The sequence below is a fragment of the Amblyraja radiata genome, chromosome 7 (assembly GCF_010909765.2).
Source record: "Amblyraja radiata isolate CabotCenter1 chromosome 7, sAmbRad1.1.pri, whole genome shotgun sequence".
Taxonomy (NCBI): domain Eukaryota; kingdom Metazoa; phylum Chordata; class Chondrichthyes; order Rajiformes; family Rajidae; genus Amblyraja; species Amblyraja radiata.
The window spans coordinates 46,316,447-46,340,799 of record NC_045962.1 but is presented as its reverse complement, the minus strand read 5'-3'; the positions used below and the strand labels follow the sequence as shown (position 1 = coordinate 46,340,799).

General features: G+C 45.2%; 1 protein-coding gene across 3 annotated transcripts in view; it reads right to left on the bottom strand.

Annotated features, from left to right (window-relative positions):
- Positions 1 to 24,353, bottom strand: part of adam23 (ADAM metallopeptidase domain 23) — a 142,219-nt gene that overhangs the window by 78,008 nt on the left and 39,858 nt on the right. For all 3 annotated transcript variants that reach the window (XM_033024369.1, XM_033024371.1, XM_033024370.1), the window contains exon 4: positions 6,064 to 6,127. In XM_033024369.1, coding sequence (XP_032880260.1) covers positions 6,064 to 6,127 — 64 coding nt within the window. The remainder of the gene's footprint in view (positions 1 to 6,063; positions 6,128 to 24,353) is intronic.

Here is a 24,353-nt window from a genome sequence, read left to right as displayed (position 1 = left end):
GGTCTTCATCAGTTTCCTTCTCCCTCAGCCTAAGTTACATGATCCTGGGTCGACATCAGTTGAAGCGACCTACACGATCGGCATTAGCTAGCAGTGACTTTTGAGAGTGGTCAATGAGGTTGGGAATTACTTCCTTGTGAAGCAAATTGCTGGACGTGGCTAAACAGGGAGAGAGTAGGGTTGAGAGCGCATAGAAAGGAAAGCACTCGTATTTTACAGTACTATTATCTGTCCCAACCATGGCCACAGTTCACTGTCTACAATGGCAGGAAAACAGTGCCACATCCTCATGCTTTCTTAAGACATGGAAAGAAAACATTCTCAGAGCAATCCCTTCGTCCACCCCCCCCCCCCCCCCCCCCCCCCTCCTCCCCTCCGCTTGGTTCTCTCTCATATGACCATCAGTTCCCCTCAATCTCTTGCCACCTACGCACAGGAGGTGGGGTAAACGTTAGGGGTACATTAGCCCATCTGCCCGCCCCCCATGTCTTTGGGATGTGGGAGAAACGCAATGCTGGAGCAGTGAGGAAGCAGCAATCCCTGACTGCAGAGTTTTTTCCATGAGGAAAGGGTTAAAGAACTGATGACAGTATTGTGAGCTGGTGATGCTGGGCATGAGATGGTCCCCTTGACGATGCAAGCCAGGGTGTGCATTGACAGCTCCAGGAAAGGAGGATTTTTCAAAGTGTCAATTTCCTCCTCATTCTGCACACCAATTTATTGTTTTCTGCTACAGGAGGCACTTCAGGATGTCCCTCCCTGATTTCAGCAATCTGCAAGTTGCCAATGCAGGCAGAATTTCATTTATGTTTGTGATTTGTCTTATAATGTGCAATCTCAGCACTTTCTCCCTCCGGGAGGCGCTCCAACACTGTGCTGCAGCCTGGTAGCTTGAGTATGCAGTGGTCACCGAGTCTGCAGGTCTGGCACTTTATCGTTGCCAAGCTTTGATCTCTCGAACCCATAATCTCCACTTCACCTCAGTCATTGCTGCCCATACCCAAGACCTAGTCACTGCAGCGCTTACTTCAGCTGTAGGAAACCCCAGAACTTTAAAACTATTCCGTGTCCCAATGCCTCTCACCTTCTGCAGCCCCATGACCCGACGATCATTCTATCCCTCTCGCACATTCTCTTCAGCCTTCAGTAGATTTGTTCCCCAAGTCAAAAATCTCCACCTTTGTCTCTTGTCCTCTTCTTGGGATGCTTCTTAAAATCTGTCACTCTGATCTTATATGTCAGTGCTAATCTCTAGCAGATATACATTACTTTGAAAAGTCTTGAAACATTTCACTGCATTGAAGACCCTCACTGATGCAAGCCATGGCCATCAAACCAGAGGCTTCCTCCCTCCAATCCCTGTACACTGCCAAATTGTGTTAAAATTAAGTGGCACAGTCAGTAGAGTGGCTATCTCACTGCACCAGTGACCCGGTTCGATTCTGACCTCCAGTGCTGTCTATGTGGAGTTTGCATGTTCTTCCTGTGACTGGGTTTCACCCTGGGTGCTCCAGTTTCTTCCCAAAGATAAGCAGGTTCGGTAAGTTATTTAGTCGCTGTCAATAGCCCCTGGTTTGTGAGGAACCTTTGGTAGGAATTGATAGGAATGTGGAGGGAATAAAAATGGGTCAGGGTAGGATTGGTGTAAATGGGTGGTTGATGTTTGGCTTGGACTCCATGAGTCAAAGAGCCCGTTTTCATGCTCTATGCTATTTTGGCTAAGATTATTTTGGGAGCCTACACATTTCCATTAATAAACCATTTGAAATCGAGCACTATCAGCACAAATGTAGGCCTAACAGAACAATTTGTTATTTCGTCAGGTCTACTACTCTGCCACCATTTTAGCACTGGCGTCCAAGAGAGACTCTGGGTTGTGGCCTCTCCCAGTCAGTGCAGGTTTCTGGGACGATCAGGAGACTGGGAAGGGCCTAGCACAGAGACGCTTAGCGGTCAGGCTGAGCTCTATCCCCCGCCATGCTGCTCCACACAGTGTAAAGAGAAAAGTATCCACCGCACAGCCCGCACCGCTACAATTTTGTTTTTTTTTCCCTCACAGCATTCGAACCCAGCACCCAACCGCTCCACACCGCGCAACCTAACCCCGCTCAGCGCCCACCTCCTCCCTCCTCATTGGCTACAGCTGACAGCCCAGAGTGCGGTCCCTTCTTCTATTGGGCCAGCTTGGTGTCAGTCACGTGGGATGACTGGGCAGCCCGTTTGTCTGGACCCACCGCTAGTTCATCACTATTTCTCGCGGAACGCCTAGCGCCCTCTCGCGGATCCCTAGCGTTCCAGGGAACCCCAGTTAAGAAACTCTGTTTTAGACGCTGCCTGACCTGCTGAGTATTGTCGGCATGCCTGGTTTTAATTTCAGATTTCTAGCATCTGCATTATTTTGCCAGTGTTGAGGGAGGTCTCCCTCAGTTGATGAAGCTAATCACCTGCAGAAGGCAAACAGTCCAGTGGAGAGGCTGGTCTGTTTTCTCTGCATCAGCATCATGTCCCACTGCAGATCTCCCCCCCCCCCCCCCCCCCTCCCCGGGCAGATTGGGAGACTGTAGTAGTAACAAATAAAATTCTAAACATCAGCATATTAAAATGAATTAAAACTTGTAGTCAGGGATGATTTAATTCTGAGCAATGCAATTACCTGTGCCAAAACTGTGTCATAATCTTCCACTACTGATTGCTGCTACTGTAAATGTTCCTATCACATTTCTAGTTAACCCTTTGTCTGAACTTCCACACCAGTGCTCAAAATACATCCACGTTGAAAAAAATACATGGTTTGAAGTTATACTGTACACTATGAATGATTAATAAGCTGAGGATCTGAAGGTCAATGTCAGCCATCAAAGACAGTGGTACAGGTCCTCATCCAGGGCATGAAAGCTCAACTTATGAACAGACCCTACGTATGAACAACACCAGTGGGAATGGTTTGCTGCGGGGCTGCAGATGATTGTTCTTGACACCAGCTGGAATTCTGCCACATTAAACCCAGGAAAAATACATTCAAGTTAACGCATTGATGTCCATTTTTAGTTTAGATTAGTTTGGTTTAGAGATGCAGCACGGAAACAGGCCCTTCAGCCCACCGAGTCCTCGCCGACCAGCAAACCCCTGCACACTAGCACTATCCTACACACACTAGTGACAATTTACATTTCTGCCAAGCCAACTAACCTACAACCCTGTACATCTTTGGAGTGTGGGAGGAAACAAAGCTTCCCAGAGAAAACCCACGCAGGTCACAGGGAGAATGTACAAACTCCATATGGACAGCACCTGTAGTCAGGGTCAAACCTGGGTCTCTGGCACCGTAAGGCAGCAACTCTACCGCTGCACCATCATGTTGCATTTTATGAATCCGACCTGGAGACAGTTCATCTGGGCCAGCAGAAGGGTCCTTTTAAAACCATCAATAGCATTTAAAACCTTGTAGCCAGTAAAATCTTTTAAAATGGTTCCCAACAAACATAAGGCTCTGAGACACTACAAACTAAACTATGAACGATTTTGGTTGCACCAAGGACTTCGGGGATTTTGCAATAGTAATAGGCTTGAAGTTATTGCACCTTATTTTTGTTTATCATATGTTGTTTTCTGCATTTACTGGTCTGTATTGCTGCTGCAAGTAAGAATTTCATTGCTCCATTGTACATATATGTTGGTATATATGACAATTTAACACTCTGGCCACCCATGAAGAATACCATTATTAGCCTGAGATAGGTTCAGGATGAATTTGTGAATATAGGAATAGAAAACAAGATTTAAAATGCTTCTCCAAACTATTAATTCCTCTGCACGCATCTTTTACCATGCATGAACTCTGCTCAAGGCTGCAATTCCGAATGCAAACTGTTCAGGTCATGAATTCTCAGGAATGGAACTGTGCCTTACCCTGGAGAGGACTTGTATTTAAGATATCATTAATTCCACCCTCATCCCCACACCTCTGATGGGCTGCAAAGGACTGCCATGATCACTCTCTTCCGACCTGTCACTTGACCACTGATCCATCTCCTCTCACCTCCTTTCACAGGGTACTCCACCCTGTGATTTCTGATCCACAATATCCACCCAAATATATTTTTCCATACGACATACCAATGGCCACAAATTCAGCCATTGAGTCTAAACTGGCTCATAGAGCAGTCCTAACCCCTAACTAATTTTCTTTTTAGCCTACCTCCACCCCCACCGTCAACATCAACTCGCCCCAGATTCTACCACCCACCTGCACATTAGAGGCAAATTCACAATGGCCAAGTAATCTACAGACCAGAACGGTCACACAGAAATCGTGCAGCCTGTGAGCACCAGAGGTCAGGATTGAACCCGAGTCGCTGAAGTTCTGAGGCAGCGGCTCGACCCGTTGTGGAACCATGCCGCCCTCAACCCCTGCACCCAACCATGATCCCTTTCTCCTCTCCACATCCCCAGTACTCGCCGCCCTTTCGATTTGGACCCTGATCTTCCTCACTCGCTGTCATGGAGTCAAACAGCACAGAAGCAGGCCCTTAAGCCCAACATGCCCATTCTGTCCAAGAAGCCCCACCTAAACTAGTCTCATATACCCACATTTGGCCCATTTCCCTCTAAACCTTTCCTATCCATGTACCTGCCCAAGTGTCATTTAGATGTTGTTATTGCACCTGCCTCAACTACCTCCTCTGGCAGCTCATTCCATATCCCACTACACACCAAGTGAAAATGTTGCTCCTCAGGATCTTATTAAAAAAATTCCCTCACACTTCAAACTTACGTATTCTATTTCTTGATTCCCCCACCCTGGGTAAAAGACTGTGCATTCACCTATCAATTCCCCTCATTTTTATACATCTCTATAACATCATCCATTAGCCTCCTGTGCTCCAAGGAATAAAGTCCTAGCTTGTTCTATCTCTCCCCATAGTTCAGGCACTCGAGTCCTGACAGCATCCTCGCAAATCTTATCTGTAGCTTGATGACATCTTTCCTATAGCAGGATAACCAAAACTGAACACAGTACTCCAAAGGCAGCCCCACCAACCACTCCAAAGGCAGCCTCCAAAGGCAGCCTCTTGTACAACTGTAACATAACATCCCAATATCTATACTCAATACCCTGGCTGATGAAGGCCAATGTACCAAAAGTATTCTTTGTCACATTATCTACTGGTGATACCACTTTCAGAGAACTGTGTACCTGTACTCCCAGATTGCTCTGCTCTGCACACTTCTCAGGGCCCTACAATACAATACAATACAAATACAATACAATACAATTTATTGTCATTTGAGCCTCAGTGAGGCTCAAACGAAATTCTGTTTCCACAGCCATACAAACAAAGACAATTTCCTAGACATACACACAATTTAATTCACACAAACATCCATCACAGTGGACCCACTGTGATGGAAGGCAAAGTCTTTTCTCTCCCCTGTTCTCCATGTCTCTCCCGATGTCCAAGCCCCAGGCGGGCGATGATAAGTCCCACGGCCATTTTAGGCCGTGCCGGGCGATTTATGGCATTCAGACCAATCATGGCCACAGAGAGATACATCACATAAACAGGCCCTTCAGCCCATCATCAAGAGTTCATGTTGAAGATTAACCACCCATTTACACTAATCTCACTTTATTCTTCCCGCATTCTTACTAATCCCCACAAATTCGACCACTAACCTACCTACTTGGGGACAATTTAGAATGGCCAATTAGTCTACCAATCCTCCTGCCTTTGGGATGAAACTGGAGAACTTGGGAGAAACTGATCACAAGAACATGAAAATTCAAATCAGACAGCAGCAGAGGAAAGGATCAAACCTGGCTCTTTAGCACTGTGAGGCAGTGGCCCTACTTGCTGCATTACTGTGCCACCTTGAACATTGCAATAGGATGAGGAGATAGAATGAGCTTGTTCCTAGGTTCCTGTGCCTGTTGGCCCAGCTTTTAGCTTCCAACTGCAGAGAGGGCTCCATGTTCTAAACTCATCACTTCACAATTCCATTAATTCTATCGCATTTCTTCCTGTGCCCTGCCAACCATAAACAATTAGAATCATGGCTTACCTTGGAAAAGAACGTCTTTTGCTTCTCATAATGTATTTCCTTGTAATCAGAGGACAGCAGATTACTGTGGAGCAAAGAAGAACACAATGTAGTTATTAGAGTTAGAAAGCCTCTATTGACCACCGTTCATTCACTGATAATCACTGTTAAAGTATAATGTACTGCTAATTAAGCACTTGAAATATCAGGAATATAATGTAAATACTTCTGAGACTAGAAACAGAAAATGCTGGAAGTAATCGGCAGCACCTGCAGAAAGAAAAATCAGGATAAATATTTCATAAGACCATTCATCAGTTTTGCTGATTGTTTCCAGCATTTCATGATTTTACCTCAAATGTCGTCACTACTATACTCATGGGTAAAAAAATAAAATAATGCACAAGATGCTGGTTGTCCATCACAGCTGGGTCTGCTCTTTGGTAGAGCTTCTTAAATTGCACCTGCTCACTCTTTCAACGTAACCAATTCTTGCATCTGCTTCCATCACACTTTTTTTTGTAAAAAGGCCAAGAATAACTTGTTGTGGGGAAAATTATTTCCCCGTGCGATCAATCGTGTTACAGGCAGTCTTGACATTGGGCACCTAATACACGTCCTCTGCTCTATGATTCCTCACAGAGCTTCAGAACAAAACCTAAGGCAACCTGACCCATGGCTCTCACACCAGTTGAAAAGCCTATTTAGACTAATGCTACTTCTCATGTCCTCATCCTTGACCTTGCAGGTTACAGCACAATCAAATGTGATGAGGGTTTCAACTCACTAAGCACCAATGCAAGAAGTGATTTCCCAGTCCACATCACTCAGTGGGAGAAATTAATTCCCTCAATTTTCTCTAATCTTTATACCTATTAGTTTTAATCTACCCTCTGGCCCGTCTCTGTAACCGAAAATCCCTAATCTCCAGCATATTTTCAGTAAATCTCTTCTGCATTCACTGAAACCCTGCCATCTTTCCTGGCAGATGATGCTCACTAGGGAATACAAAGCCAGAGACACCACATAGTCAGCCTTTTACAAAGGTTTCTTCTTCTTCTTCTTGGAGTTTTACGGCAGCCGGCATCCACAATGTTGCATTGCTGCCACCTTCTGGCTTCACTCCACAGTCCTCATGTCTTTACATTATATCCTTTTTATAAGGCCAGAGGCCCTCAAGAAATTAAACAACACCTTTACTCCTTTTCCTTCCCCTCCATACTCTAGAATGTTCTTTTCTGATATATCTGTCATTCCAATTTTCTTCATTTCACTGATCAAAACTCTTCTTTCTGTTTCATATCTTCTACATGCAACTAGAGCATGCTGAACTGTTTCCGGCTGATGGCATTCCTCACACAGCCCAGTAGGGTGTTTTCCCAACATTTTTAATGTGCTGTTCAGGTGAGTGTGTCCTATCCTCAATCTTGCTAATACTACCTGTTCTCTCCTGTTCCCCCCTCTTCTTGCTGTAATGCCCACTCTATTTTGTAGCGAATAGAGGTGTCTCCCCTTTGTCTCCTGTTCTCAGTATTGTTGCCATTCCTGATTTATTTTCTTCCACACAATGTGTTTTCCTTCAGATTTGGATAATTGTAGGTTTACCTCTATGTTCTCTTTTTTAACGGCCTCTTTTGCTAATTTATCCACTTTTTCATTTCCTAGCACACCAATGTGTACTGGGACCCACAACAAAGTCACGTCACTGCCCTTCCTTGTTACTTGGCTTAATAGTAGTAGAATTTCATACACTAGGTCAGGCCGCCTATGGGATGCACCAGACCTTACAAAGGCTTAGTGTTGCTTCCTGTTTTTATAGTCAGACTTGTACAGTATAGAAATAGGCCCTTTGGTCCATCACACCGTGCCAACCAGAGCTGCTGTAGATTTGGAAGCAACAGCAGGAGAAGATAAGCAAGAGAAAACACTGATTGGCTCTAGCCCAAGTGGGAGGAGAGACGTGTCAGAGGGGTGAAAACAGTTGAAAACTGAGGAATTTGGTTTGTAAATTAAGGCAATTTATCAGAATATAAGCAAGACGGCTATTAGAGAGCGGCAGTGAGTGAGCGGCTTTGTGAGGGAAGTGCCCTGTGAGTCTTTGGCGAGGAGGCTGAGGAGAGGAGGCTACGCAAAATGCTGGAGAGGGAGAGACGAAAGCAGGAAGATGTCAGGCAAGCTGATTCAGTGTGATGCTTGCCGTATGTGGGAGGTCAAGGACACTGCTGATGCCTCTGGCTGCTACAAATGTGAGAAGTGCATCCAGGTAGAGCTCCTGAAGGACCGTGTTGGGGAACTGGAAAAGCAAGTGGATTACCTCAGGTTCGTCTGAGAAACTGAGTCGTTCCTCGACAAGTCCTACACAAGTTCACCCACTTAGAAGCTGTCGGTACAGAAGACGTTGTTACACTGAGCGGCAGACTGGCTTGCGATGCAAATAGGGCTGTTGAGCCAAAACCAAATAGGCCAAAGTCAGGCAACGCCATTGTAGTGGGAGACTCCATTGTGAGAGGTACGGACAGGGGTTTCCGCGGCAACAGACGGAATTCGAGGATGGTGTGCTGCCTTCCTGGTGCCAGGATCCAGGATGTCACGGACAGAGTGCAGAAAATCCTCAAGGGCGAAGGTGAACAGCCGGAAGTGGAAGTGCATGTCGGCACAAATGATGTCGGAAAGAAGGGGATGAATATTCTGCAGCGTGACTAGAGAGCTCGGAAAAATGCTGAAAAGCAGGACCTCCAGGGTTGTTATCTCCGGTTTGCTTCCAGTTCCTCGTGCTGGCGAGAGCAGGAACAGGGAGATACGGGACCTGAATGTGTGGCTGAGGAACTGGTGCACGGGGCAGGGATTTAGATTCTTAGATCACTGGGATCTGTTTTGGAGTAAGGGGGAACTGTACAAAAGGGACGGATTGCATCTTAACAGGTTGGGGACCAGCATTCTGGCAGGCAGGTTTGCCACTGCTGCACGGGTGGTTTTAAACTGAATAAGGGGGGTGGGGTGTCAAATGGGATAGTTGAGGGTGGAGTTAAAGGGAAAGGGTTTCTTAAATGTGTGAGCGGAGAGACAGAGGGGTGTAAAATGAGGGTAGAAGCAATAGGTAGCAAGGTGAAAAGTAAAAGTGGCAGGCAGACAAATCCAGGGCAAAAATCAAAAAGGGCCACTTTTCAACATAATTGTATAAGGGGTAAGAGTGTTGTAAAAACAAGCCTGAAGGCTTTGTGTCTCAATGCAAGGAGCATTCGTAATAAGGTGGATGAGTTGAATGTGCAGATAGCTATTAATGACTATGATATAGTTGGGATCACGGAGACATGGTTCCAGGGTGACCAAGGCTGGGAGCTGAACATCCAGGGATATTCAATATTCAGGAGGGATAGACCGAAAGGGAAAGGAGGTGGGGTAGCGTTGCTGATTAGAGAGCAGATTAACGCAATAGAAAGGAAGGATATTAGCTTGGAGGATGTGGAATCGATATGGGTAGAGCTGCGAAACACTAAGGGGCAGAAAACGCTAGTGGGAGTTGTGTACAGGCCACCTAACAGTAGTAGCGGAGTTGGGGATGGCATCAAACAGGAAATTAGAAATGCGTGCAACAAAGGTAAAACAGTTATAATGGGTATTGGGTGGATCAAATTGGCAAGGGTGCTGAGGAAGAGGATTTCTTGGAATGTATGCGGGATAGTTTTCTAAACCAACATGTAGAGGAATCAACGAGAGAGCAGGCTATTCTAGATTGGGTATTGAGTAATGAGGAAGGGTTAGTTAGCAGTCTTGTTGTGCGTGGCCCCTTGGGCAAGAGTGACCATAATATGGTTGAGTTCTTCATTAGGATGGAGAGTGACATCGTTAATTCAGAAACAAGGGTCCTGAACTTAAAGAAAGGTAACTTTGAGGGTATGAGATGTGAATTGGCCAAGATTGACTGGCAATTGATTCTTAATGGGTTGACGGTGGATATGCAATGGAAGGCATTTAAAGACTGCATGGATGAACTACAACAATTGTTCATCCCAGTTTGGCAAAAAAATGAATCAGGGAAGGTAGTGCATCCGTGGATAACAAGGGAAATCAGGGATAGTATCAAAACAAAAGATGAAGCATACAAATTAGCCAGAAAAAGCAGCCTACCAGAGGACTGGGAGAAATTCAGAGTCCAGCAGAGGAGGACAAAGGGATTAATTAGGACAGGGAAAATAGATTATGAAAGAAAACTGGCAGGGAACATAATAACTGACTGCAAAAGCTTTATAGATATGTGAAGAGAAAAATATTAGTTAAAACAAATGTAGGTCCCTTGCAGTCAGAAACAGGTGAATTGATCATGGGGAACAAGGACATGGCAGACCAATTGAATAACTACTTTGGTTCTGTCTTCACTAAGGAAGACATAAATAATCTGCCGGAAATAGCAGGGATAGCATGAGATGGAGGAACTGAGTAAAATCCAGATTAGCGGGGAAGTGGTGTTAGGTAAATTGAATGGATTAAAGGCCGATAAATCCCCAGGGCCAGATAGGCTGCATCCCAGAGTACTTAAGGAAGTAGCCCCAGAAATAGTGGATGCATTAGTGATATTTTTTCAAAACTCTTTAGGTTCTGGAGTAGTTCCTGAGGATTGGAGGGTAGCTAATGTAACCCCACTTTTTAAAAAGGGAGGGAGCGAGAAAACGGGGAATTACAGACCAGTTAGTCTAACGTCGGTATTGGGGAAACTGCTAGAATCAGTTATTAAAGATGGGATAGCAGCACATTTGGAAAGTGGTGAAATCATTGGACAAAGTCAGCATGGATTTATGAAAGGTAAATCATGTCTGACGAATCTTATAGAATTTTTCGAGGATGTAACTAGTAGAGTGGATAAGGGAGAACCAGTGGATGTGTTATATCTGGACTTTCAGAAGGCTTTCGACAAGGTCCCACATAAGAGATTAGTATACACCTTAAAGCACACGGTATTGGGGGTTCAGTATTGATGTGGATAGAGAACTGACTGGCAGAGAGGAAGCAAAGAGTAGGAGTAAACGGGTCCTTTTCACAATGACAGGCAGTGACTAGTGGGGTACCGCAAGGCTCAGTGCTGGGACCCCAGCTATTTACGATATATATTAATGATTTGGACGAGGGAATTGAATGCAACATCTCCAAATTTGCGGATGACACGAAGCTGGGGGGCGGTGTTAGCTGTGTGGAGGATGCTAGGAGGCTGCAAGATGACTTGGATAGGCTGGGTGAGTGGGCAAATGCATGGCAGATGCAGTATAATGTGGATAAATGTGAGGTTATCCACTTTGGTGGCAAAAACAGGAAAGTAGATTATTATCTGAATGGTGGCCGATTAGGAAAGGGGGAGATGCAACGAGACCTGGGTGTCATGGTACACCAGTCATTAAAAGTAGGCATGCAGGTGCAGCAGGCAGTGAAGAAGGCGAATGGTATGTTAGCATTCATAGCAAAAGGATTTGAGTATAGGAGCAGGGAGGTTCTACTGCAGTTGTACAGGGTCTTGGTGAGACCACAACTGGAGTATTGCGTACAGTTTTGGTCTCCTAATCTGAGGAAGGACATTCTTGCCATAGAGGGAGTACAGAGAAGGTTCACCAGACTGATTCCTGGGATGTCCGGACTTTCATATGAAGAAAGGCTGGATAGACTTGGTTTGTACTCGCTAGAATTTAGAAGATTGAGGGGGGATCTTATAGAAACTTACAAAATTCTTAAGGGGTTGGACAGGCTAGATGCAGGAAGATTGTTCCCGATGTTGGGGAAGTCCAGAACAAGGGGTCACAGTTTAAGGATAAGGGGGAAATCGTTTAGGACCGAGATGAGGAAAACATTTTTCACACAGAGAGTGGTGAATCTCTGGAATTCTCTGCCACAGAAGGTAGTTGAGGCCAGTTCATTGACTATATTTAAGAGGGAGTTAGATGTGGCCCTTGTGGCTAAAGGGATTAGGGGGTATGGAGAGAAGGCAGGTACAGAATACTGAGTTGGATGATCAGCCATGATCATATTGAATGGCGGTGCAGGCTCGAAGGGCCGAATGGCCTACTCCTGCACCTATTTTCTATGTTTCTATGTTTCTAACCACTGCACTAGCCCACATTTGGCTTTCTTAGCCTTGGCAATTCGATTGTTTGTTCATATTATAAGAGTACCTGCTTTCACCATGTCTTCAGTCAATCTGTTCCAGATATTAAGAAAGTGAAGAATCACTTTTTTTTTTAATGCTCTGCTCTGGGCCTGCCACCTTTCAAAACTTTCACCATCAGGCCTTTCAAAATAACAGAGTTCATATACATCCTGCATTTTCCTACCAGAATGGATCATCTTGTATCTGCATCTGAAAGCAATAAATTCCAGCTGTCCATTTCACCAGGCAATCCTTCTGTCACAACCTCCTTCATTGCTCAATTCCTTTCAGTGCTTTGCAATATTTTGATACCATGCCTTACCATGCCTTTGATACCCAGTTATCTACCTATTATGGTGGGTCACAGGCCTTGACTCTTACATATCTAATAGTCATGTGCAGAAGGTCACTTGGTTCATCTTAGTCATGCCAGCCCTTTGGTATAATTTTTTTAATGAGGTGAACTATCCAGTCTTCTGTCAATAGACCTGCAACAAATCCTCTTTAAAATTATGACAAAAATTATGACTCGGATAATACAAGTCAGAGTAGCTTGCTGTGGGAAAAAATGTTGCTCGCATTAACTCTGGTCCTCATCACCCTGCTGTTGGTGGGAACTTGGCAGCTGCATTTCCCACATCACAGCATAGTTCATTGGCAGTAAAGCACCTTAGGTCAGCAAAATGTTACATATGCTGATTCAAGCCAAGCTTTCCAACAATAACCCAGGGTAATGGAATATTGTACTACTGGGGTTGCCATCTTACAGATGGAAAACTAATCCTCTACTCTGTTCTGCTCTTTCCAACAAATGATAAAGATCACATTTTTCAGTCTCCAGGAACAAGGATGCTTTCGAAATGTATCTTTTGGCCAATGCCGTTCCAGTTGCCGGTTTTTCAGGCGACTGCCGGCAACTTGACAGTGTCCGGCAGACGCCTGAAAATTCGCCTGTGGGGCAGGCCCATAAGTGTCCCAAAGGCTAGTGGTCTGTGTATATTCAATCAGTCTAATAAAGATTCATAATTTCCTTGTACATAACTGACTAACTTCATCTCCAAGGTGCAACTATAAATAAAATAAAAATAACCAGCCCTGTTGTATGTCCCTTGCCATTCACTACAGACAATTCACAGCTCGATTAACTTCAATTAACCCAAAGAACCTGCCCTGCACACAGTGGCACCACAAACCTACTCTGTACAGTGGCACAGCTGGTACAGCCATTTCCTTATAACTTCAGAGACCCAGGTCCAAAGCTGATCTCAGGTGCTGTCTGCGTGGAGTTTGCATGTTCTACCCGTGACCTTGTGGGTTTCCTCCATGTACTCTGGTTTGCTCCCGCATTCATGGTCTGTTAATTGGTTACTGCAAATTCTATACTTCATGTGTGGGTGAATGGCTGAATCTGAAGTTAATGACAATGTGGGAGAGTAAAATAGGATTAGTGTAGATGAACACTTAATGATCAGCATGGATTCGGTGGGATGAAGAGCCCATTTCTGTGTTCTAGGACTCAGAATGAAGATCGTAAATGGCATCTTCCTCACTCTTGTATCATTTTCCCAAAACTGGCTCAAGTGCACAGATTTCTGACTCTAGCCTCTAATTTGCTGACTCGCTATCCCAGGCAAGACCAGATTAACACCTTGTGCTGCTCCAACTGTGGCAAGCTGGCATGGGTCCACCAGCAATTCACACCCAGAGAGCGTGTTCATGCCAGGGCAGAATGCATGAGCAAGGTAACAGCAGATGCAGCAGCAGAAATCTGTCTTCTTTCAAGTAGCGCTGACTTGCTTCAGTATTGTTAAGATTTAACACACAGACACCAGAGTCTAAAAATAACCCGACCGGTCGCAAGCGGACTTCTCTCAGAATTGCAGCACAAATGTATTTTTAGATATTTAAATCTCTGAACTCTGAGCTGAAGGACTAAAATAGATCTGGCGCAATGGGATTCAAGTGAAAGAAGAAGCTTTCGATAGGCGTCCTAATAAAAAGCCGTATATTAATGAAAAGCCTCAACATGCCTCTCAAGAATTCCATATCCAATTATATTCAATTACACTGCTCTCACTATGTGAACTAATTCAGCAATCAATTATTTTCCCCAACGTGGTGCCGCATTTGCTGTTGTGATAGCGACCAGGAATGTCAGCCCTTTCGTCTTCTGCAGATCATAAGGTCACTAAAATCACAAATAAACCAGCAGCTTCAGCAATGCACAGAAATAGTAACACCGATCAATGCTTTCATTATTAACCACATCTATTAATATTTACACAGATTCAAAGCATTTTACGTGGGGCTTGGAGAAAAAATTGGAAAGGAAGATAGGACACCACAGCGTTATACAGAAATACAGCACGGAAACAGACCCTTCCTCCCCCCCTCCCCCCCACCACCCCCCAACTACTTATACCAATTCTACCATAATCCCCCATTTAGTTATTTTCCCCACATGATCATCAACTCCCCCACCTTCTGACTATGAGTCAGCTGCACACTAGGGGCAATTTACAGTGGATATTTGACCTACCTACTTGCAAGCCTTTGGGATGTGGGAGGAAACTAGAGCACTCAGAGGAAATCCTCGTGGTCAGAGGGAGAACACGCAAACTCCATGTATACCTGAGGTCAGAACTAAATCCTGGTCTCTGACACCATGAGGCAAAGGCTCTGCGACTGGGTCGCCACTCCAAAGAAAATAATTTGCATTCAAGTAGCACCTATGTGTCCCCAATAACATAATGTAGAAATGTTGCAATTTTAAAATTCAATTGCCTAGCTGGACAAAGCATATCCCTACAGACAGTAAATAATGGCCAGGTTACCTGCTTTAGTGATTGGCCGGGGATAAACATTCACCAGACCCAAACCACTCCTGCTCTTCACTGATTGTCCCACGGGATCTTGTACATGAATTTAAGAGCCTTTTTTCTCATATCTCATCATAACACATGCCACACTAGAATAGATTCCCGGCAGTCGTCTCAGTATTGGGAGTAGTAGTCCAAAATTTCAGATTGAGGATGCAGCTTCTAAAAACATAGAGGCCGGCAACGGTAGCTGTGAACACAAGAGACTGCATATACTGGAATCTGGAGCAGTAAACTGTCTTGCAGAAAACTCAGCAGGTCAGGCAGCATCTGTGGAGATGTTTGGGTCAGGACGCCTTGTCTGGATTGCTGTGGTTCTAATTACTCTGTAGTGGTATACAATTACCAGATGCTCACTTAGTATGGTCTTAAAATTGTTGCAACTAGGGTAGTTTGCAACAACCTACTGCCCAACTACAAAAAGAGAATCAGGAAGTGCAGAGCTGACATTATGTATTTTAATATGTAATGTACTGAACTCATTCTCTTATTTTTACATTTGAACAAACATATTACACTGGTCATGGGTTCCTCATGAAGAAGGACAATTGGCTGCACAGATTAATTTGATAAGCTATCTCCTGACTATCTCTCAGATTCAAATGCATGGAGTGCTATGATTTCCAAGTTGGAACAATGCAGATGAAGGTGAGAGGATCAGGTCAGATCTGAAGTGGTGATCTGACGTCTTTAGGCTCAAATTATAAATCACCACTTCAGTAACAATATTCCTTGCACATTAGAACTCACGCAGCAATGTTGATGCTGAGGTAAAGTAGCAGGAGATTTAGTTACACGGTCCACAGAATATATGCTATTCGATTTGTATGTCAACGGAGCGAGAGAAAAAGAGTCCATTTATATATCAGCTTCAACAATCACGGAATCCCAAAGTGCTTTACAAATAATTAAGTACTTTCTGAAGTGAAGTCACTGTTGCAACGTTACAAACAATGAATAGAAATGCAACTGATCAGCCACAAGAGCAGGTCAGACATGAATATCCTGCAGTGAGCAACTCACCTCGTGACATCCCAAAGATTCACCTTGGGATGCCATTGAAGCCGACAAACAATTGCTTCTATTGACACTTATGCAATAATACTATTAAATAATGCAATGTACAGCCTTGACTATTTTTAGCTTGCAGTAACAAAAATCATCACTGCCATTAAAAGATTTAAGAAGGAACTGCAGATGCTGGAAAAATCGAAAGTAGACAAAAAATGCTGGAGAAACTCAGCGGGTGAGGCAGCATCTATGGAGAAAAGGAGTAGGCGACGTAGCTGGGAAGGGGGAAAAAAATAACCTGGGCCAGGCGTAAATTGGAGGAACAACACCTCATATTTCGCTTGGGTAGCTTACACCCCAGCAGTATGGAATTGACTTCTCTAATTTCAGGTAGTCCTTCCTTTCTCTCTCCTTCCCCATCCCCTTCCCAGCTCCCCCACATAGCCTCCTGTCTCCGCCTTCCTTTCTTTTTCCTGCCCCCCCCCCCCCCCGACATCAGTCTGAAGAAGGGTCTTGACCCGAAATGTCGCCTATTCCTTTTCGCCAAATATGCTGCCTCACCCGCTGAGTTTCTCCAGCATTTTTCGTCTACTGCTATTAAAAGATGTTGATGTCTGAAAATCTAGTGTAGGAAATGTTATTGCAAGTCTAAAATTCTCTAGCCTCTAACTCCTTTTCCCCACTGACACAATGATGTGATTTTCCATAATGCAAAACTTCTGAAGAACATAACTATTACATTATAGCCGTACTACCTGTACGAAGTACACGTCAGTTAAAATGATGGAATAGTCTTCACTTGCCTGAATGCATGCAGCTTCAGCAACACTCTAGAAGCTTGACACCATGCAGGATATAGCAGTTCTACCTGATTCGTACTCCAGCAACCAGGCTAGACTCTGGGCCATGGTGGCTACAGTGTACACTACTTATCAACTCACCTACACTACCTCCCAAACCTATGACCCCCTACGACAGAAAGTAAAGGGCAGTAAGCACATGGGAACACTCCAACTTACAGGTTTCTCTCCAGGTTGCAAACTGTCATGACCTGGGAACTCTGTTTTCTTTCCCATCAGCAAATCAGAAGCATCTTCACCAGAAGGATTTCAGCAGTTCAAGGCAGCAGCTCATCCTCTATTAGTTCGTGGTGTCATGCAAATGACGCCCAATTCCCAGAAAAATTAGTCAGTTAAGAAACAATTTACCAATAGCAATCCTCCAAAAACACCAATGAAATGTTGGAGATAGATGAATAATTGCTGGAGAGAGCATCCCTGTTTTTCCGGAAAAAAAGCACAAGAACTTTTGTTTCCACCCAAGATGATACATTGAGCCATGATTTAAAGGACTCTGCCTAGATTTTATGCACAAGACTCCAAAGTGGGACTTAACCATGCCATTTTTTTACTCCAAGTACGATCCAGAACCTCGATTTCTAAAGATTATTTTTCATTTTTTTCCTCTTCCCTGTGGCTAAGGGAATGATCATCTCTGAATTGCCAGCAAGGTGCATCGTACACAGCACCAATATAGAGGCAGCACAAACCCTCTGGCTAGGGTGCACAGGAGCAACATAGAAATGATGGGGAAAAGGTAGAATTACAATAAATTGGCAGCTAACATAAGAAGTTTATTATTAACATTTTAACAGTGAAACTTTCAGAGAGCTAGTTACGGACCTAAATAAAGGTACAAGGGAGTTATCAAGGAAAAGGTGTTCATCAAGGGTATGGTTGATAAGGTGATGGTTGGAACACTGGATGAGATTAAAATATTCAGAGAGTATATAGCAGAAAGCCTGGCAGGACTGGAAGCAAAGATGTCAACCAGCAAGGTTTTTATGAAGATAGGAGCTGGGGCTCCACCAAGCACAATGTTTAGTTCCAGAACCCATATCTCAGGAAGCATGTTAAAGCCTCATTCGAGCTTTGAAGACGGTTTACCAGCGGAGGAGGGGAGGCTTTAAGTGAAATGAAGCTGGAGTTGTCTTTGACCAGAGATGCACAGGAGATTTGCCAGAAACTATCCTAATCACAAATGCACTGCCTACGAAGGTGGGGGAATTCAATTTTATTTTTCAAAATGGCAGCTGACATGTGCTTGAAATTGGGAAGTTCTGACCCAGTGAGAAAGGGGAACGGGCATGTGTCTGAGAGACCACGACACTGGCACTAGATCGATAAACCCAGTAAGTGGGCTCCTAATGTGCCTAGACAATGGATGTGTAACTGCCTTCCAACCATCAACTCAGCTGCATCTGCTGGCCACCCACTTCTTCCTCTGAAGATGGGGCTGTAATTCTCACCCTGGGGCAAGAGACAAGGGCTGATGTTGGCATTCAGCAAACGCGACAGTTCGAATAACACGTTCTCAGCACTGTAGGCTGTGGGCCGAGCATCAAAAATGTGTCTAGAAATAGGATTTTGTGACCTAAGTCACCAAACTATATGAAATTTTCACATATTGTGTAAAATAAATTATATAAATCACCCCTGAAACTCGATATGAAGAAGACTTGCACACTTTAATTAAATTAGAGAAAAACCGGAAAAAGTTTGGGTAATTTTTAGTCCAATCAAAGCACGTTTAACATTGAGTTCTGCCAGTTGGCCAATCACGCGCTTTGTTTCAGGCTAGCACACAAAATGGCTAAGGGGGCTTCACAGATGCCTGTTTTACTGGAGATTCTGATTTGTTGTTCTGTGGAATAAATGTCGTGGAAACTTGCAGCAGGTAATTGTATTTAGTGGGAAAAGCATTAAAAAGGCTGAAGAAAGTGCTGCTAAGTTGAGGAAGTGGAAGAAAGCCTTGAAAGCAAAGTCCCTGCTGAGGTCCTGGAACACAAAGATTAAGACAGTCAGGAACCAACTCTAACTAAAAGGTAAGATCTAAAGTCTGAATTTATGAAAATCTATCTGTATGGAGTTTAATTAATTTAATTGCACCCTTTTATAATGTGAATAAATTCATTCATTCACTTACTTCATTCATTCACTTACTTCATTAATTTATGAAGTTGAGGGCCTAAACTATATGTTTCAATAACACAGTCAATTAAACATTGTCACTAATGCCAGCTTGTTGTAGATTAATAAGTCTTTAACAGCTAATCTCGGAGCTGCCTGCGAAAACTTACCGGGAAAAGGTGCTCCGATCGCGGTACATAGGTACTCGCGGTAAAGTGAAACCGCGGTCTCAATTAATAAGCGGCTGATTCGCGAACGCGCAGCCGCGGATCATCTCCGCGGGCGGGCAGGGGAGGGGGAGGCTGTACATAGTGCTATAGCGGCCGTTTCAGACCCCGACAACAGGAAAAAAACGGAGGGATATCTGACCATTTCTGACTGCAATGGAAGCCTATAAATAGCGATCGATATCCCTCCGTTTTTCTTCCGTTATCGGGGTCTGAAAACGACCGCTATAGACGGCACTATGTACCCAATCCTCTTGCTTCCCACTCATCTTTGCTACGTTGTACTTCTTCTCTTTTATTTTTATACTGTCCCTGACGTCCCTTGTCAGCCACGGTCGCCCCATAATCCCCTTGGAATCTTTCTTCCTCTTTGGAATGAACTGATCCTGCACCTTCTCTATTATTCCCAGAAATACCTGCCACTGCTGTTCCACTGTCATCCCTCCTCGGGTATCTTTCCAGTCAACTTTGGCCAGCTCCTCCCTCATGGCTCCATAGTCCCCTTTATTCAACTGTAACACTGACAACTCCGATTTACCCTTCTCCCTGTCCAATTGTAGATTAAACCTGACCATATTATGGTCACTAGCTCCTAATGGCTCCTTAACCTCAAGTTCCTTTATCAAATCCGGTTCATTACCCAACACTAAATCCAGAATTGTCTTCTCCCTGGTAGGCTCCAATACAAGCTGCTCTAAGTATCCATCACGGAAGCATTCCACAAACTCCCTTTCTTGGGGTCCAGTACCAACCTGATTTTCCCAGTCTACCTGCATGTTGAAATCTCCCATAACAACCGTAGCATTACCTTCACTACATGCCAATTTTAACTCCTGATTCAACTTGCACCCTATATCCAGAATACTGTTTGGGGCCTGTAGATGTCTCATTAGGGTATTTTTACCCTTACAATTCCTTCGTTCTATCCATACTGACTCCACATCTCCTGTTTCAATGTCACCCCTTGCAAGTGACTGAAATTCATTCCTCACCAACAGAGCTACCCCACCCCCTCTGCCCACCTGTCTATCTTTTCGATAGAAGGTTTACCCTTGAATATTCAGTTCCCAGTCCTGGCCCTCTTGCAGCCATGACTCTGTTATTCCCACAAAATCGTACTTGCCAATTTCTAACTGAGCCTCAAGCTCGTCCACTTTATTTCTTATTCTTTGCGCATTCATATACAACACTTTGACCTCGGTATTCACCTCCCCTGTCGCACCATTCGCAATTGGCCCAGACCTTACTCTTATCCCTTCTCGAACTTTCCTTCCCAATAATTCGGGAGTCTTTTGTAACTTTTTCTTTACTCACTTCCCCTTCAACTCCATCTTTATACTCACAATTTGTCAATCCCCCCCCCCCACCCCCCACCCACTATTTAGTTTAAACCCACACGTGTAGCCCTAGCAAACCTGCCTACCAGAACGTCTATCCCCCTCCAGTTAAGGTGTAACCCGTCCCTTTTGTACAGGTCACCCCTACCCCAGAAGAGATCGCAGTGGTCTATAAATCTAAATCCTTGCTCCCTGCACCAGCCCCTCAGCCACATATTCAGATCCCCTATCTCCCTGTTCCTGTCCTCACTAGCACAAGGTACTGGAAGCAATCCAGAGATAACCACCCTAGAAGTCCTGCTTTCCAGTCTTCGTCCTATCTCTCTGAACTCACGTTGCAGAACCTCCTTCTTCTTCCCGATGTTGTTTGTGCCCAGGTGCACAACTACTGTTCACTGTTCACCTTCCCTCTTGAGGATGTTCTGAATTTGGTTCATGACATCTTGAACCCTGGCACCAGTGAGACAACAGACCATCCTCGTGTCTCGTCTGCCGCCACAGAATCTCCAGTCCGCAACTCGCACAATTGGGTCACCCACCATTACGGCTCTGCCTGACGTCGATCTCCCCGTTCGAGTCCCATCTCTAGGATTGGAGCCACCGACGTGTCCACCGCTCGGACTGTAAGCGTCGTCTCCCCCGACAACTCCCAAGAGGCCGTTCCTGTTTTCATTAGGCACAGCTGCCTCGGTCTCCTGCACTCAACAGTTACCACCCTTTCTCTCAGTCACACACCATCGTTCTTCCCGTATGCTTGGCATGACAACCTCACTGTAGGTCCTGTCCAGGAAACTCTCGTTTTCCCGGATGTCCCTGAGGTCATCCAGCGGCTTTTCCAGTGCGGTCAACACGGTCCCAAGCACGGCCCTTCAGGAGCTGAACCTGGACACACTTGCCACAATTGTACCAGCCAGAGACTCCATCCGTGTCCCTGGCCTCCCACATCTTGCAAGCATCACACTGCCTCATCTTACCCGTCATGTGTTCACCGCGTCCCGTCCTCTCCAGCTTTTTGCGTAGTCTCCTCTCCTCAGCCTCCTCGCCGAAGACTCTTGAGCCACACATTTCTCACACATTTCTCACAAAGCACTTCCCTCGACAAGGTGCTCCCCGACAGCAAACCTTGCTTATATTGGCTGATAAATTGCCCAATTTGCCACTTAACCAATTAACCAATTTGCGAATTGCTTATCTTACAGCCAATCACCGAACTCCCACCTGCCGCCCCCGAGCTTCAAAACCAGAAATCCTCAGTTTTTGTCACAATTTAATGAATATTTTTAAAGATAAATGTATTATTCCCAATCTACTCTTCAAGAAAAAATTACAGATATTTCAAACACAAATCATGCCGATGCTGCACATCAATTCTGATGTGCTTAATGCATTATCGCCACATCCCTAATGAAGGATTCTGGCATTTGTCTCCCTCCTGACAAAAGTCAAACACCTGCCAATGCTGTGCTCTCCTGAAACGTCCTCTCCTCTATGGTATGGTTCAATCATTCTCTTCCAATCTCTGGTGATTAGGCTGGATCATGGATAATCAAGACCAATGCATCCACCATTTCTGCAACAATCTCTAAAACCTCACCAATCAGGCCTCGAGGTTTTCTCAGATCATAATCTATAATTTCTCCAGTAACTTTCCGTTCTTAATATTATGTTCTTTATTTAAATTTTTATTTCAAATCCCCATTATTTCTGTGGCTTTGTGTATTCTGCTACCACGCATTTATGCATAATTGTGCATTAAAAATACTTATAAGCTGTTTTTACACTTCCTGCTAGTATCCTCTTACTCTAAAATCAACAATTTTTTGGTCTTCCTTTTCTAGTTTCTCAAACATTCCCAGGGCCGGTGTTTATACCAGTTTTTGGTGAAATTATTAAGCTTTCTCTATTAATCTATCTATCATCTATATACTTTTAAAACTGTGTGTGTGTGTGTGTGTGCGCGTGTGTGCGTGTGTGCGTGTGTGCGTGTGTGCGTGCGTGCGTGCGTGCGTGTGTGTGAGTGTGTGTGTCATTTTGCCTTTGAAACGTATTTCCTCAAAAACCAGACGCAAAAACGCAGAGATTTTTACATATTTCGGTAGGGATTTAACTTATGATTTCAGAAATCCACTCCTCTCTAGATTTGGTCAATTATTTCCCCAGATTTTGAATAAAATTGTTCACAAAACATCAAAAAACATTTTAATCAAACTGCTGCATGAGTACAGTGCCATCTCACAGATGAACAATCACAATGGATCTCATTTACATATGATATGACATCACAATGGGACAGGGGTGGGAGATTGGAACCTTCACGTGGTCCCACTTAAATCAAACTGCTGCATGAGTCACAGTGCCATCTCACAGATGTACAATCACAATAGATCTCATTTACATATGACATCACAATGGGACAGGGGTGGGAGATCTCTCCCCTCCCTCCCTCCTGCCCCCGTGCCTTTCCCACACTCCCCCCTTCTCTCTCTCTCTCCCCCTCCACTCTCTCCCTCTCCACTCGCCCCTCCCCCTCTTCCTACCCCTCCCCCTCTCCTCTCCCCCTTCTCCCCCCCCCCCACCCCTCTCACCTCCCCCTTTTCCTCTCTCCTCTCGAAAACCAACTTTTTAAACGGCAAACCTCCTTCAACCTGCTTCCAGTGATGTCACAAAGGGGGGGGGGGGGGGGGGGGGGGGGGGGGGGGGGGTAGGCAGCCACCAAGGGGGAAGGTACACAAAATTGCTGGAGAAACTCAGCGGGTGCAGCAGCATCTATGGAGCGAAAGAAATAGGCGACGTTTCGGGCCGAAACCCTTCTTCAGACTGGTGGGTGGTGGGGGGGAGAAGGAAGGAAAAAGGGGAGGAGGAGGAGCCCGAGGGCGGGCGGATGGGAGGGTGGGAGGAGACAGCTAGAGGGTTAAGGAAGGGGAAGAGTCAGCAAGCGCTAGCAAAATTGGGAGAATTCAATGTTAATGCCATCCGGACGCAAGGTCCCCAGGCGGAATATGAGGTACTGTTCCTCCAATTTCCGCTGTTGCTCACTCTGGCAATGGAGGAGACCCAGGACAGAGAGGTCGGATTGGGAATGGGAGGGGGAGTTGGAACGACTGCTTGGGTCCTTGAATGGAGTCGAGGGGGGAGGTGAAGGGACAGGTGTTGCATTTCTTGCGGTTGCAACGGAAAGTGCCCGGGGAGGGGGTGGTGCGGGAGGGAAGGGAAGAATTGACGAGGGAGTTGCGGAGGGAGCGGTCTTTGCGGAAGGCAGACATGGGGGGAGTTGGGAAGATGTGGCGAGTGGTGGGGTCACGTTGGAGGTGGCGGAAATGGCGGAGGATTATGTGTTGTATTTGCCGGCTGGTGGGGTGAAAGGTGAGGACCAGAGGGACTCTGCCCTTGTTGCGAGTGCGGGGATGGGGAGAGAGAGCAGTGTTACGGGGTATGGATGAGACCCTGGTGTGAGCTTCATCTATGGTGGCGGAGGGGAATCCCCGTTCCCTGAAGAACGAGGACATTTCTGATGCCCTGGTATGGAATGTCTCATCCTGGGAACAGATGCGGCGTAGGCGGAGGAATTGGGAGTAGGGGATGGAGTCTTTACAGGGGGCAGGGTGGGAAGACGTGTAGTCCAGATAGCCATGTGAGTCAGTGGGTTTGTAATGTATGTCGGTCAGGAGTCTGTCCCCTGCGATGGAGATGGTGAGGTCAAGGAATGGTAGGGAAGTGTCGGAAATGGTCCAGGTGTATTGGAGTGCCGGATGGAAGTT